At 38.5% G+C, this 24,651-nt stretch overlaps 1 protein-coding gene across 8 annotated transcripts in view; it reads left to right on the top strand.

Moving 5' to 3' along the window:
- The window catches only part of PTGER3 (prostaglandin E receptor 3), a 231,102-nt gene that overhangs the window by 39,885 nt on the left and 166,566 nt on the right, over window positions 1-24,651 (top strand). Inside the window, exon 3 of one of the 8 annotated variants that reach the window (XM_027971136.2) lies at window positions 2,889-3,976. The exons of the other annotated variants lie outside the window; for them this stretch is intronic. Within the exon in view, the coding sequence (XP_027826937.1) occupies window positions 2,889-2,903 (15 nt within the window). The 3' untranslated portion in view covers window positions 2,904-3,976. Of the gene's footprint in view, window positions 1-2,888; window positions 3,977-24,651 lie in introns of those variants that run through there. 8 annotated transcript variants of the gene reach the window in all.

Genomic DNA, 24,651 nt, shown 5'->3' with positions numbered 1-24,651 from the left:
AAGTACATCATTTGTATTAATAATTTGAGAAATTACTATCCCCAAATGGTAATTGAGATGACAGTCAACGAAATATCACTTTTCATCCAACCACAGAAATTCATAAAGACAAAACAACCTAAAACCCATGCTTAACTATGGAATAGTTTCCTGCCCAGGGATAGATGGTAGCTGTGGTTGATGGCAGTTTTTGAACAAGCCTGAAAAGGAAGTGGAAAGGAAGAGTTATGTAAACAGCATGTGACTTGGTAGTACATGAAAAACCTGGTAAGAAATGTTAGTCCTAAATGATATTGGCCTTTGGATGATAGCTGAGGTTAGATTTCAGGATGTTCAGAAGCCCTAAATGTGATAAGGAAGAAAACATCTAAAGTCACTGCAGACGAGTATATCAGTTTCCAAGTTTAAGTTCCTTAGTCTTTAAGTTCACTCAAGTATACTTAGTTTTAAGCAGGAAAAAAAATGCATGCAAAAATTATGACAATCCCAAAACTTCTCAATACTGGTTTAAAAAACCGGAGACCTAGGAAACCAAATAGAAAGAAGTGAGTGCAATGTAAAAATAGATGTAATATCGACTATTATAGATTTTACAAAGCTATTCTGATTTTCCACACAGTGAATTTATTCAGCTATGTTGTATCACAGAAGAGAATGATGACACGTCAACCAATAAGAACAGTTTACTTTTCAAATGAAATAAGTATGGTAGATATCTTTAAAATATTTTAAATTGAAGAAATTAAATGTGTTATCCAAGGATTTAGCAAATCTGCCTAAGCTATATACCAAGTCATTTTAAGTAAACATAAGCATTTAATCATGCCAGATTCAAATGATTGCCAATTTAAAGCCACATATATATACTGAACACTTATTTATTATATAAAAGACCTCTTGACCATGTTATGGAATAAAATTTTAGAAGCTCATGTAAAAGTCAACTGTAAAAGACCCTGAGAACACACTGGCATTGAGTAATAGACAAACTAAAAACTCTAACAAAACAGTATATTAATAAAGTGGACAATCTGTGGCAGTATTCTTAGATTTTCAAGAATTAGGCCTTTTATTTAATACTTTGTATGTTTTTGTTGGTTTTGACCCCAGATTAGTGCTCTGTTTTCAGTCTTCCCCATGTTGATAATCATAGCCCTTTTATACTGGGATTAAGTCAGCTAAGAAAATAGAAAAATCTTATTCTTTGAAATTTTAAACACATATATTGCCCATTTATTTTCATACTCTATTCCCAAAGCTTCTTTTAAAATATGCAGGTTACTAGAAGGTGAGTGACACAGAGAGACTGTAGAGTATTTATTACTACAAACATATTAAAAGTTTATTGTGGAATAACTGATGACGTTTCCATGATTTACCTCTGTAAAAAGTTTAGGTCATCAAGCATGCCATATCTTCACAGCTGCTTATTTATTGCTGTCTTTGTGATTTTGTATGTCTCAAATCTACTAAAGCTGAGGTCTAAATAAGTGAACAGAATTGTTCAATGAATGAGATTATATCATTTTTTAAATAAAGAGCATTTAATACTGTGGCTATATTGATAGAACTGTTTTCTGAGTTGCAATACAATGTTAATAAGAGGTGACATACATCTATGATGTTTCATAATGGAGATTATGATATAATCTATTTACAAAATTTGAAAATCAAACTAAAACTCACATGCACATTTGTTAAGAAGGTGCTGTCAGTTCAAAACTCTAAGACAACTAATAGGTAGTGATTACATATGAATCATGAAACAGAGAATTATGGCAAATTTAAAAATTAGAACTTCATTATACTGGTATCATGTATATGGATACTAATTACATGCGAAAGTTCATTACTCCTGGATTACTCTCACCCAAAAGGTTTCAATTTTGTAATGATTCGTGCTGTAGCTATTAAGTAAAATCTTTCACATGCCTTCCCTGAATGCCTTTTTTGGATTGAGTCCACCTTGAATAAAACTAAAGAAAGTAAAAAGAGCAGTACAGGGTGACTTTGTTCTCACAGTGACATCTATGTGCACTTCTATGAAAGACTTCAGCACTTCTAGAAGTAAGGTTTTTTTCCCCCAAAGGAGGTCAACAATTAGTTTTTAAATCAAATGGAATTATATCTTCAATACAAGCTGCTTTACATTTTTTTTTCTCACTCTTCCCTACTCTCTACTCTTTTAAATAACGAAAGAGCACAGAATTTTAATTTTATGGAGTCTCTATTTTATAAATCTTAAGTGAGGATTCTACTTAAAGGCTTGCCATTTATACAAGTTGAGTTGTAAACCATTACATTATGATACCACAAGCCTACTATATTTTGATTCTCTAGAAATGAAGTTCAATCAGGCATATACCATATTTGCTCATATATAGATTACACATTTTAAAATTTAGAATGAAAATTATTCTATTTTCAGAAATTTTACATCAATTTGTGTTAAATTGTAAACAACTCATATATCTACCGAAATGCTAATTTCTTCATTAGAAAGAAGACTGTTTCCCTGGCTTCCTTGCCTCCAGCCTCTTTATCCATTTTCTCATGGAGAGAAAGTAACAGAAATATTTACTATTGGTGAAGCTGGGATTGTTTTTAAGAGAGAGAATGGTTTCACATTTCTAATGTGCTAATGTACTAATCTATGAAACAGATCTGAGTCTGTTTTTTAATATCTGCTTTAATGAAATTATTTTATTATGGGAGTAAAAATAAGAAGGAAAGAGATTAACATCAGGTACAATTAGGTTTTCAGGCTTATCAAGCATTTTAGAGATGATAACACTTCTAAAATTTTTTGATCAGCTCTTAAATTCCTTTGTCAGTTGCTTTACTTTTTTTTCTTCTTCTTCTTTTTTTTTTTTGGCCTCACCCCGCAGCATGTGGGATCCTAGTTCCCCGACCAGGGATCGAACCCGGGTCCCCTGCATTGGAAGCACGGAGTCTTAACTACTGGACCACCAGGGAAGTCCCTGTCAGTTGCTTTAGAATTAGAATAGTTTGGCTTTTTAATTAAAGTGAATCAGATATCTAGCCAAAAGCTTGCCAATCACCAGACTTTAATATGAAAATAGTTTCTTTCTATGGTTTTCAATTTCTGTAGAAATCAAAGCTGTAATGTTTAGCAGGAGAAAATGCATATGACTTACTGATGGACCTCAATGTTCTTTCAGCTTTTGAAAGGACACTCCTGTGGAATAGACACGGAGGGTGGGACAGAGAACAAAGACAAAGAGATGAAGGAAAGCCTATATATTTCCAACTTGTCAAGATTCTTCATCCTTTTAGGCCATTTCACAGAAGCAAGGAGAGGAAGGGGCCACATTTATCTTCATACACTTGAGCATCTGTAGGACAAAGTGAGGGGTGGCCAGTGTTCTTTTCTGTAAAAGCAAATGTTCAATTCACTCAAGTCATCACTGACTACAAAACTCTTTTTCTTCCCAAGCCTCCATATATAGATAGAATATCTTACTTTTTCCATCTTCTTTGACAAAACAGTTTTGTACAGATAGCATAAAGTTGAACCTTTCTGTAAGCAAGCAAATGAAAAATAGGCACTGATTATCTTAATCTATTTACAACAAATGAATAAATTATTTTCAAAATGTATCTAAGTGAGAATTGAAATCATTGACACTTTAATAAATGATGTAAAGCTCAGTATAGAAATTGTATGTTTCTCCACCTCTCCTACGCAGCATTCCATTCCAGTGGGTTAAATGGGAAGGTATACTTTTGTCATCTTTGTGTAAAATTTTTCCACAAGTTATGTTAAGTATATCTAAACATATCTTCCACTATGTTTGAAAGGGTAGTCTTCAATATTGTGGAGACAAAGAATAAAAGACTGAAAAATACATCAGAATTTTGATGGCATTCAAGTCATAGCTAGTCTGTATATTTAACAAATGTATGTTATTTATGTTGTGTTTGTCACTGGAAAATAAAGTTGAATGTTCTGAAATGGCCCTGTCTTTCTTTCCTGATGCCAACTCATGTCAGGAATGTTTTACTGATAATCGCATTTAGTGTTTTGCTGAAATCCTATTAGACTTGCTTTATCAAAATAATAGCACAATATAATGCAATCAGTTCAGTTCAGTAACTCAGTCATATTCAACTCTTTGCAACCCCATGGACTGCAGCACATCAGGCTTCCCTGTCCATCACTAACTCCTGGAGTTTACTCAAACTCATGTCCATTGAGTCCCTGATGCCATCCAACCCTCTCATCCTCTGTCGTCCTCTACTCTTCCTGCCTTCAATCTTTCCCAGCATCAGGGTCTTTTCAAATGACTAAATTCTTCACATCAGGTGGCCAAAAGATTGGAGTTTCAGCCTCAGCATCAGTCCTTCCAGTGAATATTCAGGACTGATCTCCTTTAGGACGAACTGGTTGGATCTCCTTGCAGTCCAAGGGACTCTCAAGAGTCTTCTCCAACACCACAGTTCAAAAGCATCAATTCTTCGGCACTCAGCTTTCTTAAAGTCCAACTCTCACATCCATATGTGACTACTGGAAAAACCATAGCTTTGACTAGATGGACTTTTGTCAGCAAAAGTCTCTGCTTTTTATGTGCTATCTAGGTTGGTCATAGCTTTTCTTCCAAGGAGCAAGCATCTTTTAATTTCATGGCTTTAGTCACCATCTGCAGTGATTTTGGAGCCCAAGAAAAGAAAGTCTGTCACTGTTTCCATTGTTTCCCCATCTATTTGCCATGAAGAGATGGGACCAGATGCCATGATCTTAGTTTTCTGAATGTTGAGTTTCAAGCCAACTTTTTCACTCTCCGCTTTCACTTTCATCAAGAGGCTCTTTATTTCTTCTTTACTTTCTGCCATAAGGGTGGTGTCATCTGTATATCTGAGGTTATTGATATTTCTCCCGGCAATCTTGATTTCAGCTTGTGCTTCATCCAGCCTGGCATTTCACATGATGAACTCTGCATATAAGCTAAATAAGCAAGGTGACAGTATACAGCCTTGACATACTCCTTTTCCTATTTGGAACCAGTCTGTTTTTCCATGTCTGGTTCTAACTATTGCTTCTTGACCTGGATACAGATTTCTCAGGAGGCAGATCAGGTGATCTGGTATTCCCATCTCTTGAAGAATTTTCCACAGTTTGTTGTGATCCACACAGTCAAAGGCTTTGGAGTAGCCAATAAAGTAGAAGTAGATGTTTTTCTGGAACTCCCTTGCTTTTTCTATGACCCAACAGTTGTTGGCAATTTGATCTCTGGTTCCTCTGCCTTTTCTGAATCCAGCTTGAACATCTGGAAGTTCTCGGTTCACATACTATTGAAGCCTTGCTTGGAGAATTTGGAGCAATACTTTACTGGCATGTGAGATGAATGCAATTGTGCAGTAGTTTGAACATTCTTTGGCATTGCCTTTCTTTGGGATTGGAATGAGAACTGACCTTTTCCAGTCCTGTGGTCAGCTTTCAAAATTTATTGACATATTGAGTGCTGCACTTTCACAGCATCATCTTTTAGGATTTGAAATAGCTCAACTGAAATTCCATCACCTCCACTAGGTTTGTTCATAGTGATGCTTCTTAAGGCCAACTTGACTTCACATTGCACAATGTCTGGCTCTAGATGAGTGATCACACCATCATGGTTATCTGGGTCATGAAGACCTTTTTTGTACAGTTCTGTGTATTCTTGCCACCTCTTCTTAATATCTTCTGTTTCTTTTAGCTCCACACTGTTTCTGTCCTTTATTGTGCCCACCTTTGCATCAAATGTTCCCTTGGTATCTCTAATTTGATGCCTATTCATGTTATAATCCAACTTTTTTGCTTTTAGTACAAAAGCACATTTATAAATTATCCTAAATTTAATTCTCCCCCTGTGGATTTGCATATAATCTATAGGCAGCCAACAAAAGAACTGTCCTTGTTCATAGTCAGCTCCTTTAGTAGATTTGAACATGGGTATTGGTGTGAGCTGGCTACTATTGGAGATGAGTGTTGGACTACCTCACTACTCCGTTCATGTGTTCATTAAGTTCACTCTACTTTTTCCTCCTTTGGTGAAGGAAGAAGTTCTGTAGAACACAGGCTGCAAAGCCAGGCTTATTAAAAGTAGCATGTCAACCTTGCCCTCTTTCCTCTAAGAAAAGGCATTTAGGGAGAGTGCTGACGTAAACCCCCAACTAGATCTTATGATCTCTACAGTCTTTGTCTTGTGGCATTTCAGGTAAACATCATTATGGCTATCTTCTAGTAGGCCAGGAATTTCCACTAAAATGCTGATGATCCTACATACCAGGAATGAGACGTTGCTCAGTTTCATGTCCTTGGAGGACAGGCAGTCAGACATCCTTAGATATTTGGCTGCGCTGGGTCTATAGTTGCAGCATGCAGAATCTTTAGCTGTGGCCTGTGAACTCTTAGTTGTGGATGTGGGATCTAGTTTCCCAACCAGGGATTGAACCCAGGGTCCCTGCATTGGGAGTGGAGAGTCTTAGTCACTGCATCACAAGGGCAGTTCCCTAAAACAGTCTTGAGTAAACCTATTTTGGAGGTAGGTACTCAGAATCCAAGCCAGTGCTCCAGCCTTGTTCTTTTCTTCCACACATATTTGCTGTGTACATGTAATGTGCTAAGCATTCTAGTAAGCGCAAAGATACAAGGATTTTAAAATAAATAAACATAGCTTTCAGTGAATTTATAATCTAGTAGGGAAACGGGAAGTAATTTGAACAGAGCTGCTATTGGGGTAAGCCTATAAGTACTATGTGGGGAAGGTGATGATGAAATAGGAAATAGTTTTGTGTAGGAGGTGATATTTAATTTGCCTTTGGGTTCCTGTGTAGCTCAGTTGGTAAAGCATCTGCCTGCAATGCGAGAGACTGGGTTCAATTTCTGGGGTCAGGAAGGTCCCTTGGAGAAGGAAATGGCAACCCACTCCAGTATTCTTGCCTGGAGAATCCCATGGACAGAGGAGCCTGGCAGGCTACAGTTCAAGAGGTCGCAAGAGTCAGACACGACTTAGTGCTGTGTGTTTTTTTTTTGGAAAAAGGAGTTGGTGTTAACCAGGAAGGCAGAGGCACATTTTAGAATATTTATTCACTCCACTCTGCCCAAAGCAGTACAATTTGCAAGACATTCATATTGATTAAATTCTAGTGGCCCACTAAAAAATGTGGTTCTGAATAGTGCATGCCTCTGTAATCTTATAGAGTGGGGGAAAGGTCTTAGGACAGGATTTCTGAATCTTGGAACTATTGGCCCATTGGGGCAGAGAATTCTTTTTGGGGGGTACAGTATCTTGTACATTGTAAGCTGTTTAGCAGCTACTTATTGGATGCCAGTAATATTGCCCTAGTTGTGGCAATCAAAAATGTGCCCAGATATTGCCAAATGCACCATAGAGGACATATTGGCTCATAGTTAAGAGTCTCTGCCTTAGGGCAAGGGTCATGGTCACCAAGAGGAGGCTATGTGTGTGAGGGTTGGCAGGGCAAGGTCATCTGTGCGATCTTGGTCCAGACAGGCACCATTCTGGCTTTTCCCAAGGAAGCAAGCACTAGAATGTCAGTTTGTGTCTGAATGCACAAAAATGTGGTGCTACCAGTACAACAATGCCTGGATCACCATGGGCCCTGATCCACTTCCGTAATCACATAAACCTATTCACAAAGGAAGAGGTGCAATTTCTTAGAAAGTATCATTTTTCCATTGATGCCCCAATCCTTATTTTGTTCTTGATAAGAGGGCCTAGGGTAATATGTCTCTCAAAGTGACATCTAAAGACAGTCCATTTCTCCCAGGACCTTAAAAAATCTGTTAAGATTCCTCTTAATTCAGTTTACATTTCTAGGTAAGGTACTTTAGCTAGAGAGACTAATTTACCAAATTTTGTCTTTAATGGAATTTTTTCATGTCTGGTCTATCTTACAGTGTTGTAAGAGATTTATTTACTCTGAGATATGATTTTTATTAAAGAGCAGTCAAATTTGGGGCAATTCAGCCTATGCCTTTCTGAGTTTGTGCCAGTCTGCAATATTTCAGGTATGAAGCTATTACCATACATTTTGCTGACAGAGTTCAAGTCTTGTGCTCTACATCTAAAATGTAAACTCTCAGTTCAGTTCAGTCGCTCAGTCATGTCTGACTCTTTGTGACCCTATGAACCACAGCACACCAGGCCTCCCTGTCCATCACCAAACTGCAGAATTCACCCAAACTCATGTCCATTGAGTTGGTGATGCCATCCAACCCTTTCATCCTCTGTTGTCCCTTTCTCCTCCTGCCCTCAATCTTTCCCACCATCGGGGTCTTTTCAAATGAGTCATCTCTTCGCATGAGGTGGCCAAAGTACTGGAGTTTTAGCTTCAACATCAGTCCTTCCAATGAACACCCAGGACTGATATCCTTTAGGATGGACTGGTTGGATCTCCTTGCAGTCCAAGGAACTCTCAAGAGTCTTCTCCAACAGCACAGTTCAAAAGCATCAATTCTTTGGTGCTCAGCTTTCTTTATAGTCCAACTCTCACATCCATAAATGACCACTGGAAAAACCATAGCCTTGACTAGACAGACCTTTGTTGACAATATCTGCTTTTTAATGTCTCTGCTTTTTAATGTGCTATCTAGGTTGTCCATAACTTTCCTTCCAAGGAGTAAATATCATTTCATGGCTGAAGTCACCATCTGCAGTGATTCTAAAGTCCCCCAAAATTAAGTCAGCCACTGTTCCCCCATCTATTTGCCATGATGTGATGGGACAAGATGCCATGATCTTAGTTTTCTGAATGTTGAGTTTTAAGCCAACTTTTGCACTCTCCTCTTTCACTTTCATCAAGAGGCTTTTTAGTTCCTCTTCACTTTCTGCCATAAGGGTGGTATCAGCTACAAATCTGAGGTTATGGATATTTCCCCCAGCAATCTTGATTCCAGCTTGGGTTTCTTCCATCCCAGCATTTCTCATGATATACTCTGCATATAAGTTATATTTAACACTGTGACAATATACAGCCTTGACATACTCCTTTTTCTATTTGGAACCAGTCTGTTGTTCCATGTCCAGTTCTAACTGTTGCTTCCTGACCTGCATACAGATTTCTCAGGAGGCAGGTCAGGTGGTCTGGTATTCCCATCTCGTTCAGAATTTTCCACAGTTTATTGTGATGCACACAGTCAAAGGCTTTGGCATAGTCAATAGAGCATAAATAGGTGTTTTTCTGGAACTCTCTTGCTTTTTTGATAATCCAGTGAATGTTGGCAATTTGACCTCTGGTTCCTCTGTCTTTTCTAAAGCCAGCTTGAACATCTGATAGTTCATGGTTCACGTATTGCTGAAGCCTGGCTTGAGAATTTGAGCATTACTTTACTAGTGTGTGAGATGAATTCTATTGTGTGGTAGTTTGAACATTCTTTGGCATTGCCTTTCTTTGGGGTTGAAGTGAAAACTAACCTTTTCCAGTCCTGTGGCCACTGCTGAGTTTTCCAAATTTGTTGTCATATTGAGTGCAGCACTTTCACAGCATCATCTTTTAGAATTTGAAATAGCTCAACTGGAATTCCATCACCTTCACTAGCTTTGTTCATAGTGATGCTTCCTAAGGCCCACTTGACCTCAAATTCCAGGATGTCTGTCTCTAGGTGAGTGATCACACCATCGCAGTTATCTGGGTCGTGAAGATCTTTTTTGTGCTGTTCTGTGTATTCTTGCCACCTCTTCTTAATATCTTCTGCTTCTGTTAATCCCATACCATTTCTGTCATTTATTGAGCCCATCTTTGCCTGAAATGTTCCCTGGTTATCTCTAATTTTCTTGAGGAGATCTCTAGTCTTTCCCATTCTATTATTTTCCTCTATTTCTTTACATTGTTCGCCGAGGAAGGCTTTCTTATCTCTTCTTGCTATTCTTTGGAACTCTGCATTCAGATGCTTATATCTTTTCTTTTCTCCTTTACTTTTCACTTCTCTTCTTTGCACAGCGATTTGTAAGTCCTCCTCAGACAGCCATCTTGCCTTTTTGCATTTCTTTTTCTTGTGGATGATCTTGATCCCTGTCTCCTGTACAATGTCACAAACCTCCGTCCATAGTTCATCAGGCACTCTGTCTGTCAGATCTAGGCCCTTAAATCTGTTTCTCACTTCCATTGTATAATCATAAGGGATTTGATTTGGGTCATTTCTGGATAGTCTAGTGGTTTTCCCCACTTTCTTCAATTTAAGTCTGAATTTAGCAATAAGGAATTCATGATCTGAGGCACAGTCAGCTCCTGGTCTTGTTTTTCCTGACTGTATAGAGCTTCTCCATCTTTGGCTGCAAAGAATATAATCAGTCTGATTTCAGTGTTAGCCATCTGGTGATGGCCATGTGTAGAGTCTTCTCTTGTGTTGTTGGAAAGGGTGTTTTCTATGACCAGTGTGTTCTCTTGGGAAAACTCTATTAGCCTTTGCTCTGCTTCATTCTGTACTCCAGGGCCAAATTTGCCTGTTACTCCAGGTGTTTCTTGACTTCCTACTTTTGCATTCCAGTCCCCTGTAATGAAAAGGACATCTTCTTTGGGTGTTAGTTCTAAAAGTTCTTGTAGGTCTTCATAGAACTGTTCAACTTCAGTTTCTTCAGTGTTACTGGTCAGGGCATAGGCTTGAATTACCGTGATATTGAATGGTTTGCCTTGGAAATGAACAGAGATCATTCTGTTGTTTTTGAGATTGCATCCAAATACTGCATTTCAGACTGTTTTGTTGACTATGATGGCTCTTCCATTTCTTCTAAGGGATTCCTTCCCACAGTAGTAGATGTGATGGTCATCTGAATTAAATTCACCCATAGGTTGTGTGAAATAAAAAGTTGAAAAACTTAAACCCTAACTCTGGTCAAAGTTAAAATTAACATGAAGGTACTCATTAATCTACTGTAAATTTCTGAGGTAAAGTAAGAAAGGACTATGGATAATCAGTGCTTATGCCTAAGATTCTTATGTAATATTTTTAAAAGAAGGCTTTGAATATTACATATCAGGTTGTTGGAATTTAATTTTGAAAAGAGCATTGGAAGAAAATAATTCTGAAACCATTACCACCAACTGAGGCCTTTTAAAATTAGACTTAACTGGAAGTACCCAGTAGAACAAGATTCCCAGGGACACTAGTGATAAAGAACCCACCTGCCAATGCAGAGATAATAAGAGACGTGGGTTCAATCCCTGAGTTGGAAACATCCCATGGAGGAGGTCATGGCAACCCACTCTAGCCTTCTTGCCTGGAGGATCTCATGGACAGAGGAATCTGTCAGTCCACAGGGTCGCACAGAGTTGGGCATTACTGAAGTGACTTAACATAGCAAGCATGCCGAATAGAACACTAGTTCTTAAACACTGTGGGTCAGAGACACCTCTAATAGTCTGGTGAAAGGTTTGGATCTCTTTCTTACAAAAAGTACACAGAATGTCTTTCTTTCTTTCTTTTTTTTTTTTATAGTGTCAGAGATTATGCAGTCCTAAGTCTGTCTACAGATGTCCTGGAAATTTATAGACACAGGTTAAGAATTCTTGCTGTGAGAGAATTTTTGTGATTTAAGGAACCTCACAAGTTTCCATGTTTGGTTAGAAAGCTAAAATCCAAAACTGGAATTAGATCAACATAATTACTTCCCTGTGAACGCCAAAATTCCTTGACATCTCATTGTATGCCCATAATAGTAAATCAACATAATGGGGGGGGGGGTAGAATTATTAAAAGGAATGGCAATCATTTTAAAAAAATTGGCATCATGGGGGCAAAAATAAAATAACATAATCCTAACCAGAAGAGGAGCATTATAGGTTATTTGCCAAAAACAGGTTGAAAAATGAAAAGACCATTATTTAAATAAAGAATTACATCTCTTCCAATGACACATTTGCCTTCCACAGAGCTTATTTTCATTCTGCCTTGTGTTGATCCCTCAAGAAAGATTAAAACAAAGCTATTAAAAAAATCAATTAAAAAAATAACATCCCACCTGAAACATGAAACCTTGAAAATGGCTAGGATATAATTTCTTATTATTTTCTGTTATGTAACTTTATGTTATGATACATATATGAATAAATATATATTTACACTTATGCAAGTACTACATTTTTGTGTTGCTATTTAGAATGAAAGCAACAAGGAGGACTTATTGATTGAACCTTTCAGTAAAATGCAAGGTATACACTTTCAGACCTTTTTACAAATGTAAAATTGATGCTTTAAGCCAATGCTTGAAGCTATTAGTGGAATGTGGTATTGATGTTTATAGTTTGTATTTCACTAAAGGGAAATGTCTGGAACAATTAATGACATTTATCTTTGCATTTTTCTTGCCTTAGTGAGGAAAAAGAAAATGCCACCTTTCAGCACTGAAATATTTATATTTTGGAAACAGCACTTTGATACCAGTGCATCCTACATTCTGGATGTGGTTATGTGAATGGACAACTGTAGATAGTGTGCATGAAATTGCAAGCTGATTTTCAAAAGTCAGTGGTTTAGAGTCTTCTTAGAAGATCCATGAAAAGCCATTTCAAGAGGAAAAGAAATTGTGCTTTGTTACTTACTTTCAACATTCCTTGACTGTTATTTATTTATTTATTTTTTTGCCTAGTGTCTTTAAGAATTGCAATGACAGAATTTACTTTATTTGCGAAATTTTGAAGAAATAATATTGATTTCTTGCCAAGTTCTAAAGGGGAAATTCTGCCTCAAAAGTTTTGCAGTCTTAGTTAGATGTGCATGACTCTTCTCCTTATCACAGACTTTCTTCCACTATGGCCATTTTGAATACTCTTGTTACTATCCCTTCAGCAGAATTATCATTGAAACCTGGAATAATTCATTTATTAGTTTAATTAATATTTGATCGCTACTAGGAGATTGCATGTTTAAAATACTTTAAAGCACTTTTGGTGGTAAAGAATCTGCCTGCCAATGCACGAGACAGTGAGAGTTGTGAGTTCTACCCCTGGGTCAAGAAGATCCCCTGGAGGAGGAAATGGCAACCCACTCCATCATTCTTGCCTGGAGAATCCCATGGACAACAGTGCTGGATGGGTTATAGTCCATGGGGTTGCAAAAGAGTCGGATACAACTGAGTGACTGAACACACACACACTTCATCCAAACTACCAAATCCTGTATTAGTTATTAGATGCTGCTGCTACTGCTGCTAAGTCGCTTCAGTCGTGTCCGACTCCACGACCCCATGGACTGCAGCCTACCAGGCTCCTCCGTCCATGGGATTTTCCAGGCAAGAGTACTGGAGTGGGATGCCATTGCCTTCTCCATGTTAGATGATAGATCTCATTTACTTCTTTAATATTGGCTCAGGAAATATTACAAAGATTAGATTGTGTAGATTTTCATATTCTTGGGTTTATTAATATGCGTGTGTGTGTGTGTATGGGATGTCCATTATATCTCAAATGTGTATTTCTTTTCTTAAAAAAGTTTCATTTTTAATCAGAATATTATGTTCATCCCTTTAAAAAGTCAAATGGCACTAAAAACTTATTGTGACAACTGAAGGATAAAGATGTGGTAGATACAATGGAATACTACTCAGCCACGAAAAAGAATGAAATATTGCCATTTGCAGCAACATAAACTGACTTGGAGGGCTTTATGCTAAGTGAAATAAGTCAGACAGAGAAGGACAAGTACTTTATGATCACTTATATGTCGAATCTAAAATATACAAAAAATATGAATAGAACAAAGAAGAGAGGCAGACTCACAGATACAGAGAACAAACCAGTGGTTGCCAGCAGGGAGAGGGAAAGGGGGAGGAGGGAAAGGGCCATATAGGTATAGGGGACAAATAAAAGGATTGTGATTATATGAAATAACATATATGAAAAATTGAAAATTATGAAGCACTATAGAATTTAAAGGGTTTCCTAGGTGGTGCAGTGGTAAAGGGCCCACCTGTCAATGCACGAGATACAGGAGGTGTGAGTTCTATTCCTGGGTCAGGAAGATGCCCTGAAGCAGGGAATGGCAACCCACTCCAGTATTCTTGCCTGGAAAATCCCATGGACAGAGGAGCCTGGTGGGCCACAGTCCATGGGGTTACAAAGAGTTAGACATGACTGAGCAGACAAGCACAGAATTTAAAGAATCTTTCACTCAATAAAAAAGTTTATTTTAAAAAAATTTATACCCACACTCCTTATTCTAACCCTCTCCCCACCACCCTGCTCTCCAAACTCCAATACTTTCCGCTTTTTTTCAACATTTCTTCTGGCATATACTATTGTATTTTTAAATAATGTATTTATGTTGCTGTGTCCTGATTCTTCAACTTTGGACCTTATAAGTTGCTTTTCTATTTTACTGGATTTAACTCTCTCCTCAATAATTGTCCCATTATGGTTATAATGCAATTTTATTAACACAATTCAGTGTTTTCATTTTTATGGCAATGTAAATAACCTTAACTGCAGAATCAGTAGAACCATCATCATGTTTCCTTTCTTGGGCATGTTTTTCATCTTCTAGAGTTAAGAACTTACCAAGTTAAATCTGCTTAACTTTCTTTGTGCTAATAACTAAATCTTAACAGCTTTCCAGGTATTCAAACCTATCAGATAATCTTTACCTCTTTTAGAGTAAAATTTTTAAAAAGTTGCTCCTCAATTCAGCATATTGCCTCTTTTTTATGAGGTACCCCATTTTCTAGGCGGCTTCCCTTGTGGCTCAGCTGGTAAAGAATTCGCTTGCAATGCAGGAGACCTGGGTTTGATCCCTGGGTTGGGATGATTCCCTGGAAAAGGGAAAGGCTACCCACTCCTGTATTCTGGCCTGGGGAATTCCATGGACTGTTTAGTCCATGGGGTCGCAAAGAGTCAAACATGCCTGAGCGACTTTCACTTTCACTTTATTTCCTAGGCAGTTCGCAGGTGGCACCGGTGGTAAAGAATCTTCCTGCCAATGCAGGAGATGCAGGTTTGATACTTGGTTTGGGAAGATCCCCCAGAGAAAGTCATGGCAACCCACTCCAGTATTCTGGCCTGGAGAATCCCATGGACTGAGGAGCCTGGCAGGCTACAGTCCACAGGGTCACACAGAGTTGGATATGATTGAAGCAACCTGGCATGCACCCAAGCTGTTTCCTAGATCTCATGTCTTGGTATTTCTGAAAAATTCACTCATTTGATCACATATGCTTTTAAAAGGGCTTTTTAATGGAAAAAAAAATGTAAGGAACCAAAACTCCTAGAAAATAAAATGGTCATAAATAAACATGAACACTAATAATAATAGTGAAAATAATATTAGAGGCAGATATCATTTTATGAGCACATATATTGTACATGTGGCTTCCCTGGTGGCTCAGTGGTAAAAGAATCCACCTGCAATGCAGGAGATGCAAGTTAGATCCATGGGTTGGGAAGATCTCCTGGAGGAGGGTATGGCAACCCACTACGATATTCCTGCCTGGATAATCCAATGGCTGGAGAAGCCTGGTGGGCTACAGTCTATAGGGTTGCAGAATCAGACACAACTGAACTGACATGTTATCAAATTCTCAAGCTAATGCCACAAAGTAGGTGCTATTATCACCACCCTCCATATGAGGAGTCTGAGGCTCTGGGAGGGTAAATCACGCGGCCAAGTCCACAGAATTAATGAAAAGTGTGGCTAGGATTCTTATCTAATTTCAGGTTAGAATACAATTGCCACAAATTCCCTTTGTGAAGAATTTCTGCTATAGTTATTTTCTGAAGCATGAAGCTTATCGTGGAGAGATGCTCTAAGGCCACATGAAAGAAAGGCTTTCACTCTGTTTCGAGGCCTGGGCATTTTCAAGTGCCAGAAATAATCATGCACAGCAGTCAGGGGGTGTCTTTTTCAACAGGACAGATTAGATCCAGCAAACAAGATTTTCAATAAAAATATAGTCCTTATGTCAAATCTGGGTGTGTGCACACTACTGCAAACACTCAGACCCTTCCTTGTTAGATGTGGGCTGCTTCTGTAGTAGATGGTTGCACAAAAAGAGGGCACTTCCTCTTGCTGCCCTCTTAGCTTTTCTTTTTGCTAAAAGCTAAGAGAGATTATTGACTATGCCAAGCCTTTGATTGTGTGGATCACAATAAACTGTGGAAAATTCTGAAAGAGATGGGAATACCAGACTACCTGACCTGCCTGTTGAGAAACCTATATGCAGGTCAGGAAGCAGCAGTTAGAACTGGACATGGAAAAACAAGGTGACAGCTTAACCAAGATGACAGCTTCAATTTAGCTATTAATAAGGAAAGGGGTACATCAAGGCTGTATATTGTCACCCTGCTTATTTAACTTATATGCAGAGTACATCATGAGAAACGCTGGGCTGGATGAAGCACAAGCTGGAATCAAGATTGCTGGAAGAAATATCAATAACCTCAGATATGCAGATGACACTATCCTTATGGCAGAAAATGAAGAGGAACTAAAGAGCCTCTTGATGAAAGTGAAAGAGGAGAGTCAAAAAGTTGGCTTAAAGCTCAGCATTCAGAAAACTAAGATCATGGCATCTGGTCCCATCACTTCATGGGAAATAGACGGGGAAACAGTGGAAAGAGTGTCAGACTTTATTTTTGAGGGCTCCAAAATCACTGCAGATGGTGATTGCAGCCATGAAATTAAAAGATGCTTACTCCTTGGAAAGAAAGTTATGACCAACCTAGATAGCATATTCAAAAGCAGAGACGTTACTTTTCCAATAAAGTTCCATCTAGTCAAGGCTGTGTTTTTTCCAGTGGTCATGTATGGATGTGAGAGTTGGACTGTCAAGAAAGCTGAGTGCTGAAGAATTGAAGCTTTTGAACTGTGGTGTTGGAGAAGACTCTTGAGAGTCTCTTGGATTGCAAGGAGATCCAACCAGTCCATTCTAAAGGAGATCAGTTCTGGGTGTTCATTGGAAGGACTGATGCTAAAGCTGAAACTCCAATACTTTGGCCACCTCATGCGAAGAGTTGACTCATTGGAAAAGACTCTGATCCTGGGAGGGATTGAGGGCAGGAGGAGAAGGGGACGACAGAAGATGAGATGGATGGATGGCATCACTGACTCAATGGACATCAGTTTGGGTGAACTCCAGGAGTTGGTGATGGACAGGAAGGCCTGGCTTGCTGCAACTCATGGTGTCGCAAAGAGTCGGACACGACTGAGCAACTGAACTGAACTGAACTGAAGAGAGATTACTGATGCTTTTGAACTGTGGTAGAGAAGACTTGAGAGTCGCTTGGACTGCAAGGTGATCAAACCAGTCAATTCTGAAGGAAATCAGTCCTGAGTATTCATTGGAAGGACTGATGCTGAAGCTCCAATACTTTGGCCACCTGATGAGAAAAACTGATTCATTGGAAAAGACCCTGATGCTGGAAAAGATTGAAGGCAGGAGGAGAAGGGGACAACAGAGGATGAGATAGTTGGATGGCATCACTGAATTGATGGACATGAGTTTGAGCAAGCTCCAGGAGTTGGTGATGGACACGGAAGCCTGGCATCCTGCAGTCTATGGGGTCACAAAGAGTCGGATGTAACTGAGCGACTGAACTGAACTGAAGAGATTATCATGATCTGGGCCATTAAGTATACATCTCTTTCAGTCCTTTTGTTTTTTGTTTCTTTTGTTTTGTTTGTTTTTCCTTTCAAACTTCCTCTCCTACTTGTAAGGTAACTTAAGATCAGGCTTCTTGAGAAAGTGTTTTACTTCCTAATGACAGGATCTCCTTTGAGAATTTGTAAAACTCAAGACAGGCAAGAGGGAGAGCAAGACCATTGTCAGCAGTGAAATGATTCTGTTTATCACCTGTTTAATTTTGAAATTTGCTCTATCTTCTTACTGCAAAATCCAATGCTCTTTCAGAATGGAGTGTATTTTAGAAAGGGAAATGCTATCCCCAGTTTTTGAGTCTTTCTTCCCTTGCTGCTGGCAAGCAAAATCTATTTGATGTATCTGACATTTTATTCCTTCTCCAGTTTTCTGTTCAACTGGCTGCTCTGTTTTCCATAGAACTAGTTAGAACAGTGCAGAACATTTTGCTCAAGGGAATAATATCTCAGCAAGTTCTTCAAAACTCGAATTCTATGTTAACAAGTGAATTCAAATGGTAACCCATCAATAGCAGTTTAACTTGAGACAATGAAAAAAGATCATTGTATCTTGGAATTTATCTTTGGTCTAATTTTGCAACAGTAGTCAACAATTCTCAGGCATCTCAGGGGTCAATTAACAATTATTCAGGACAGACTGACATGTCAACCCAATGACGTGTAAATCTTTATTTAAAAAAATTTTTTTTTAATTTTTTACTAACCCAGGAGTTAACTAAACCAGATCAAATGAGTCACTGCTTAGGGAAAATGTTTGAAGGATAAATTCCCTTCTAGCTGCCAACTTTAATGTAATTTGCTTGAGAAATAGAGCCTGAAGATCTTCATAATGGTTTGTGATTAATAATAACATAACTTTTAAAATAATGGCTTGAAGTCGCTCGGTCGTGTCCGACTCTTTGTGACCCCATGGACTGTAGCCTACCAAGCTCCTCTGTCCATGGGATTTTCCAGGCATTAGTACTGGAGTGGATTGCCAAATAATGTAGTAATGTATAAACCTCATTTCAGAAAAGTAAGTTTTCTTAGGAGAATGGGTTCAGGGGAAAAAAAAAAAGTAATAACAATGAATGATGACGTTACTTGAAATTTCTTAATGGGAAACACCGTTCTCCATTTCATTGGACGGAGAATGATCCACTCCAATTTAGAGTATTTTTCTCAGTTGTGAGAAACAACCATTTGGAAGGGAGTGTGATATCCTTGGAGAAAGTCAAGAGGCAACTAGGATGCCAACTAAATTAGTAGGAACTTCATTTGGATGAGAAGTGTCCTGGTCAGATTACCTTCCGAGGTATGAACGGATCGGTTTTGGAGTCAGACCGGGATCAAACGTTGGGTTAATAGCTATGGAACCTTAGAGTGACTCCTTAAACTCTGTAGGATTTTTGAATCCTATGATGAAGACTGGGATTTTTTGCACTTACTTTATAGGGTAGCTGTAAAGATTAAATGTGTAAATAGTCCAGACATGTGGTGGGTATGATGAAAAGTGAAAGTGAAGTCTCTCAGTCATGTCTGACTCTTTGCGACCCCATGGACTATAGCCCACCAGGCTCCTCCATCCATGGGATTCTCCAGGCACGAATACTGGAGTAGGTTGCCATTTCCTTCTCCAGGGGATCTTCCCGACCCAGGGATCGAACCCAGGTCTTCCACATTGCAAGCAGACGCTTTAACCTCTGAGCCAATGTGCATAAATATGCAGGGTCATTGTTATTGATGTTATATTAATAGTGGCAATAGTAGCCACTGCTGCTGCTGCTGCTAAGTCGCTTCAGTCGTGTCCAACTCTGTGTGACCCCACAGACGGTAGCCCGCCAGGCTCCCCCATCCCTGGGATTCTCCAGGCAAGAACACTGGAGTGGGTTGCCATTTCCTTCTCCAATGCATGAAAGTGAGAAGTGAAAGTGAAGTCGCTCAGTCGTGTCCGACTCTGTGTGACCCCAGGGACTGCAGCCCACCAGACTCCTTGGTCCATGGGATTTTCCAGGCGAGAGTACTGGAGTGGGGTGCCATTGCCTTCTCTGAATAGTAGCCACAGTAACAATATTAATTGCTTGAGGAATTCATAAACCATATTGGGAATGTAGAGAAAGACATCTCAACCTTTGTAGTAATTCCTTAGGATTACTGTGGGAGATTTAAACATATAGCGTTGTGTTTGAGAGAATAGGCACTGATATTAGACTAAATATGATGCCACATCCTAGTTCTGTTAATTTCTTAGTAGGCTGACTTTAATCAAGCTAATTAACCTAATTTTCTAAACCTCAGTTTCTTTTAACTTAAATGAGGATAATGATTTTATCTAAAATTTAACAGATTTATTGCAAACATTCAATGAAACACTCAATAAATGGTTATTATTATGCTACTATAAATTATGATCACCAATGTTAAAATCAAGCTCAGAAGACTTCAAGTTGTCTCAGTTTCCATCTTAGGCTGAATGTCTTCACAGGCATACACATTTTATTCAAATTTCTTAAGACTTAGGGTAAAAAAAAAAATAATGTGGATCAACTCTATGAGAAGTAGCACTAAAAAGAAAAATAAAGAAATTTAACTTTGTGATTTGTTTTCTTTGTGATTTTTAAGTGTATATCTTTGTGAGATAAGGAAATGATTCCAGGGGCACAGAAGAGGTATTTTGTTTGTTTATTTTTTTATTTTCTAGTTTTATCAAGATATAATTGACATAGAGCATTGTATTAGTTTGTGCTGTACAACATAATGATTTGATACATGAATATATTGTAAAATGATGACCACAATTAGTCTGGTTAATATTTATCACCTCAAACCATTACAATTTTTTTCTCGTGATAAAAATTTTTAAGATTTACTCCCAGGAACTTTCAAATATAAACATAGTACTGTATAGTCACCAGGCTGTACATTGTATCCTCAGAATTTATTTTCTTATAACTAAAGATTTTTACTTTTTGACCAACTTCATGTATTTCCCCGACTCCCCACCCCTACCTTGGTGGCCATCCATCTGTTTTCTGTTTTCTGAGTTTGGTTTTTTAGATTCGGAATGTAACTGAGGTCCTAGAGTATTAGCCTTTCTCCGTCTGATTTTCCTTACTTAGTATGATTCCCGCAAGGTCCATCTGTGTCGTTGTAAATGGCAAGATTTCCTTCTTTATTAGAGTTGAGTGATATGTATGTATATATGTGTATGTATGTATGTATATATGTATGTGTGTATATATATGTGTATATACATACACATACATAGAAGAAAGTTAATATACTCATTTCTTAATAGATTGTTTCCATTCCTTCAGTTCAGCCCAGTCACTCAGTCGTGCCTGACTCTTGTGACTCCATGGACTGCAACACGCCAGGCCTCCCTGTCCATCACCAACTCCCAGAGTTTACTCAGACTCATGTCCATCAATTCAGTGATGCCATCCAACCATCTCATCCTCTGTCGACCACTTCCTCTCCAACCTTCAATCTTTTCAAGCATCAGGGTCTTTACCAATGAATCAGTTCTTCACAACAGATGGCCAAAGGATTGGAGTTTCAGCTTCAGTACCAATCCTTCCAATGAATATTCAGGACTAATTTCCTTTAGAATTGATTGGGTGGATCACCTTGCAGTCCAAGAGACTCTCAAGAGTCTTCAACACCACAGTTCAAAAATATCAATTCTTTGGTACTCAGCTTTCCTTATAGTCCAACTCTCACATCCATATATGACTACTGTAAAAACCGTAGCTTTAAGTAGATGGACCTTTGTTGGCAAAGTAATGGCTCTGGTTTTTAATATGCTGTCTAGGTTGGTCATAGCTTCTCTTCCAAGGAGCAAGTGTCTTTTAATTTCATGGCTGCAGTCATCATCTGCAGTGATTTTGGAGCCCAAGAAAAGAAAGTCTGTCACTGTTTCCATTGTTTCCCCATCTATTTGCTATGAACTGATGGAACCAGATGCCATGATCTTAGTTTTCTGAATGTTGAGCTTTAAGCCAACTTTTTCACTCTCCCCTTTCACTTTCATCAAGAGGCTTTTTAGTTCTTCTTCACTTTCTGCCATAAGGGTGGTGTCATCTGCATATCTGAGGTTACTGATATTTCTCCTGGTAGTCTTGATTTCAGTTTGTGCTTATTTCAGTCCAGCATTTCGCATGATGTACTCTGCGTAGAAGTTAAATAAGCAGCCTTAACATACTCCTTTCTCAATTTGGAACCAGTCCATTGTTCCATGTCCAGTTCTAACTGTTGCTTCTTGACCGGGATACAGGTTTCTCAAGAGGCAGGTCAGGTGGTCAGGTATTCCCATCTCTTTCAGAATTTTCCACAGTTTGTTGTGATCAACACAGTCAAAGGCTTTGGCATAGTCAATAAAGCAGAAATAGATGTTTTTCTGGAACTCTCTTGCTTTTTCTAGGATCCAACAAATATTGGCAATTGGATCTCTGGCTCCTATGCCTTTTCTAAATCCAGCCTGAACATCTGGAAGTTCATGGTTCATGTACTGTTGAAGCCTGGCTTGGAGGATTTTGAGCATCACTTTGCTAGCGTATGAGATGACTGCAATTGTGTGGTATTTTGAACATTCTTTGGCATTGCCTTTCTTTGGAATTGGAATGAAAACTGACTTTTTCTAGTCTTGTGGCCACTGCTGAGTTTTCCAAATTTGCTGGCATATTGAGTGCAGCACTTTCACAGCATCATCTTTTAGGATTTGAAATAGCTCAACTGGAATTCCATCACCTTCACTAGCTTTTTTTTTTTTTTCACTAGCTTTATTCATAGTGATGCTTCCTAAGGCCCACTTGACTTTGCATTCCAGGATGTCTGGCTTTAGGTGAGTGATCACACCATCATGGTTATCTGAGTCATGGAGATCTTTTTTGTACAGTTCTTCTGTGTATTCTTGCCACCTCTTCTTAGTATATTCTGCTTCTGTTAGGTCCATACTATTTCTTTCCTTTATTGTGCCCATCTTTGCATGAAATGTTCCCCTGGTATCTCTAATTTTCTTGAAGAGATCTCTAGTCTTTCCCAGTCTATTGTTTTCATCTATGTTTTTGCATTGTTCACTGAGGAAGGCTTTCTTATCTCTCCTTGCTATTCTTTGGAACTCTGCATTCAAATGGGTATATCTTTCCTTTTCTCCTTGCCTTCAGCTTCCATGCCTTAGCTTTTGTAAATAATGCTGCCTTGAACATGGGAGTGCAGATATCTCTTTGGGATGGTGATTTTGTTTCCCTCAGATATATATCTAAAAGTGGAATTATTAGATCATATGGCAATTCTAGCTTTAATTTTTGAGGGATACAAGAAAGTTAATCTGAAAAGTCCTTGTAACAACTGCAAGTGGAACCCTGGAAAAAATAAAAGGCATAAAGACAGAGAGGTTTGTCTCAGGATAGCAGGTTTTGTCTGAGAAGCAACAAATAGGGTCTGGTGAAATTGTTAATGCTTTCTCACCACTATCTAATATAGACAAGTATAACACATACCTCTCTTCTCAACTTTCTAATCTATAAAGGACAATGGGGACAATACTTTCTAGTTTATAGGCTGACTGTAAATCCTAGAAGAGATAATGCATGCAAGCTACCGGGTATACATGTCAGATTAAATCATTATCATCATCACAGTCATCATTTCATGTGCAAAATCCTCATAGATTCACCACAACCAAGTAGGACAATACTTTATTTTTGGGTGACTTAAGATCGTTTATTTTTCTTCACTTGTAGAATTTTTGGACTGTGATGCATTTGGAATAAAAGACAAATAAAAGACATTAAATTATTTTAAATTAGAGCAAAATTAATCTTTTTCCTTTTAGTACTTGGAATGAAGGCAATAACAAATTGGTCCTTAGTGCAACTGTTACTTCCCAGCAGTGAATATATCTACAAAGAAAGAAATGAGAATATGACTATTTGTGTTGGATTTTGATAGATTTTCCCTGGAGAAGGAAATGGCAGCCCACTCCAGTACTCTTGCCTGGAAAATTCCATGGATGGAGGAGCCGTGTGGGATACAGTTCATGGGGTCGCAAAGAGTTGGAGACGACTGAGTGACTTCACTTCACTTGATAGATTTTGATCATTGCTTAAGTGAATGATTGCTTGGTTTATTTAACATTCACACTCTTCACGTGCTGTGTGTACTTAGTTGCTTAGGCATGTCCGACTCTTTGTGACCCCATGGGCTCTAGCCCTCCAGGCTCCTCTGTCCATGGGGATTCTCCAGGCAATAATACTGGAGTGGGTTGCCATGACTTCCTTCAGGGGATCTTCCCAACCGGGGGATCAAACCCAGGACTCCCTCATTGCAGGCAGACTCTTTACCATGTGATCCATCAGGGAAGGCCACACATCTTTACTGAGACCCTATATGGGTCAGTGTCTTGGAGGGCTAAGGCTTGTCATTCGGACATACCACGTTTAAATTCTCTGTTTATTTGAAGTGAAGTACCAATTTTCATCCATTACACTTAGGACTTAGAAATGTTTCTCAAAGTGTAAATAAGTTTACTTTTTCTTTTCATTCTAATTAGAATATATATTCATATAAGATTCAAGCAATGAAGAAGAAAAAAGACCAAAGACAAATGTCCAATACTACTTCACCACTCAAAGTAAACCATTTGTAAAGATTGTGTGTGTGTGTGTGTGTGTGTGTGTGTGTGTGTGTTTAATCAGTATCCTTTCAAATACTTGTCTTTACAAGTTTCTTCTCCAACCAGGCTGCCTCTAAGAACAGTGGTGAGATTCCCTCACATGTTTAAAGGAGTGTGACATGAAATAGAGTCTTATTTCATATTCCCTGTAGGTTGGACTGATATTTACAGGAAGAAACTCTATAGAAAAAGATTTCGATCTAGTCTAAAGAGATGCCAAAGCCATGTGTTCAAAGGTGGAAAGGTCTGCCTTAGTAAGTAACGAGTTTCTCTTGCTGCAAATCTTCAAGCAAATACCAGGAAACACTAATGACTTCACTGTAGAAAGAGAGGATATGAATACTTTAAGTCTGCTTCCAACTCAGGAGTCTATAATTTTATGCATGAA

This window comes from Ovis aries, chromosome 1 (assembly GCF_016772045.2).
Source record: "Ovis aries strain OAR_USU_Benz2616 breed Rambouillet chromosome 1, ARS-UI_Ramb_v3.0, whole genome shotgun sequence".
Lineage (NCBI taxonomy): Eukaryota > Metazoa > Chordata > Mammalia > Artiodactyla > Bovidae > Ovis > Ovis aries.
The sequence above is the reverse complement of the archived record's forward strand: the minus strand, read 5'-3'. Positions and strand labels throughout refer to the sequence as shown.